The sequence below is a fragment of the Triticum aestivum genome, unplaced genomic scaffold, assembly GCF_018294505.1.
Source record: "Triticum aestivum cultivar Chinese Spring unplaced genomic scaffold, IWGSC CS RefSeq v2.1 scaffold131195, whole genome shotgun sequence".
Classification (NCBI taxonomy): Eukaryota; Viridiplantae; Streptophyta; class Magnoliopsida; order Poales; family Poaceae; genus Triticum; species Triticum aestivum.
Window position 1 is genome coordinate 1 of NW_025269407.1, and position 1,431 is coordinate 1,431.

At 45.6% G+C, this 1,431-nt stretch overlaps 1 protein-coding gene across 1 annotated transcript; it reads right to left on the minus strand.

Annotated features, from left to right (window-relative positions):
• Nucleotides 1-6: 6 nt before the first annotated feature.
• LOC123178110 (protein GOS9) lies at nucleotides 7-1,075 on the minus strand. The gene is made up of 3 exons (XM_044591399.1): nucleotides 930-1,075; nucleotides 535-765; nucleotides 7-437 (listed from the first exon to the last, which is right to left on the minus strand). The coding sequence occupies exons 1-3, from the start codon at nucleotides 930-932 to the stop codon at nucleotides 210-212; spliced, it is 462 nt and encodes a 153-aa protein (XP_044447334.1). The 5' UTR covers nucleotides 933-1,075; the 3' UTR covers nucleotides 7-209.
• Between the last annotated feature and the right edge of the window lie 356 nt (nucleotides 1,076-1,431).

Consider the following 1,431-nt stretch of genomic DNA (forward strand, 5'->3'; position numbering starts at 1 on the left):
GATACAATATATATGGAAACAAAGAGCGAGCACGCGCACACACGCACGGACGGCAGGGATCCATCCATCCATAGGATGCAGCAGCGAGGGATCCCCATTTTATTTAGCTGCAAATACAAGCAGTAGATATAGGTCGAACACATGTATCCACCGAAGCCAAACATACGGAAGTCAGCAGACACGTATGCTGGCCATGATGGATAGATGGATCAAACCCCAAGTTTGTAGGCGCCGATGGCATTGAGTTTCTCTGAGGAGCGGCCCAAGAAGGCGAGGATGGAGCCGCCCTGGAAGCTGAAAGTACTTATGGTAGACGGTGCCCCGTATGGCCCATACGGATCAGAAGCCCGGTCAGTGACAAATTTAAGCGAGGTGACAAACTTGCCATCGCTGGTGCCGTAGACAGTGATCAGGCGCTCGTCTTCACCAATGTTAATCTGCATAAAATAAGTATGCAGGTAGATCACAAGATATATAAGTAAAAATTAAACAAATATATAAATACTCTTTCCAATATCACATGCACGTACGTACCACGTGGGGTTTACCGGTCTGGGAGCCCCATGGACCCGAGGGGATTAGTTGCCCTGCCATGTCAAGATAGCTGAACGAGATGCCGTTGATGACCCCGCCGGCCCCTTCGCAGGAGGAAGCAGTGCTCCAAATCTGGATGCTCACAAGCCTTTTGGGCGGATTGAGAGCATTAATGTCCCAGTGATTACCTCCTGGGCCGCCATACGGGCCGATCTTCATCGCCGGCGTTGACTGCATGCACGGACGCGGTTAATCGATGGAGGAGTATATCTTTTGTTAGGTTACCTATACAATAATAAAGTAATCGATCTTCACTAGTGATCTAAAACATCATATATTAGTCTACAAAACAAAGGAAGTAGAAAGCTAGATAGGCAGTAGGCTGATACTCCTACCATATCGTCGCGTGCTTGGAGATCTCTTTCTGTTCTAGTCTTTGCAAGGAATGCTAGCTGCTTGCTTGCTTTGTGGCCGTCCTTGAACCAAAATGCCCGCCTATTTATAGCGAAACTTTTCAGCACCTACAAGTCGTATGGTACTACCACCATGATAGATGGCAACAATTTTGTTTGTCATGCTGCACTATTCCTATTTTCTATACCTTTCTTCAGCACAGCGCAACTGGTAGTTGCTGGTTTGTTGTCATCAATGGATAAAAGAAAAATATCCGGATGTAGCCAACTGCCAACCAAAATATTATCCCTGAGATCATTTCTCAAATTTATTTTGTACATATATTAAGCAAATTTTGCACAAACATGCCTACCAAAATGAGAAGTAGAGTGATCGCTAATAGCATGGGATGGAGAACACACCAACTAGATGTTAAAGGAAAAACAAGCTGCCGGCCGATGGAAATGCATGTCAACAAAAACAAGTTGCATGCAGAGCAGAGCA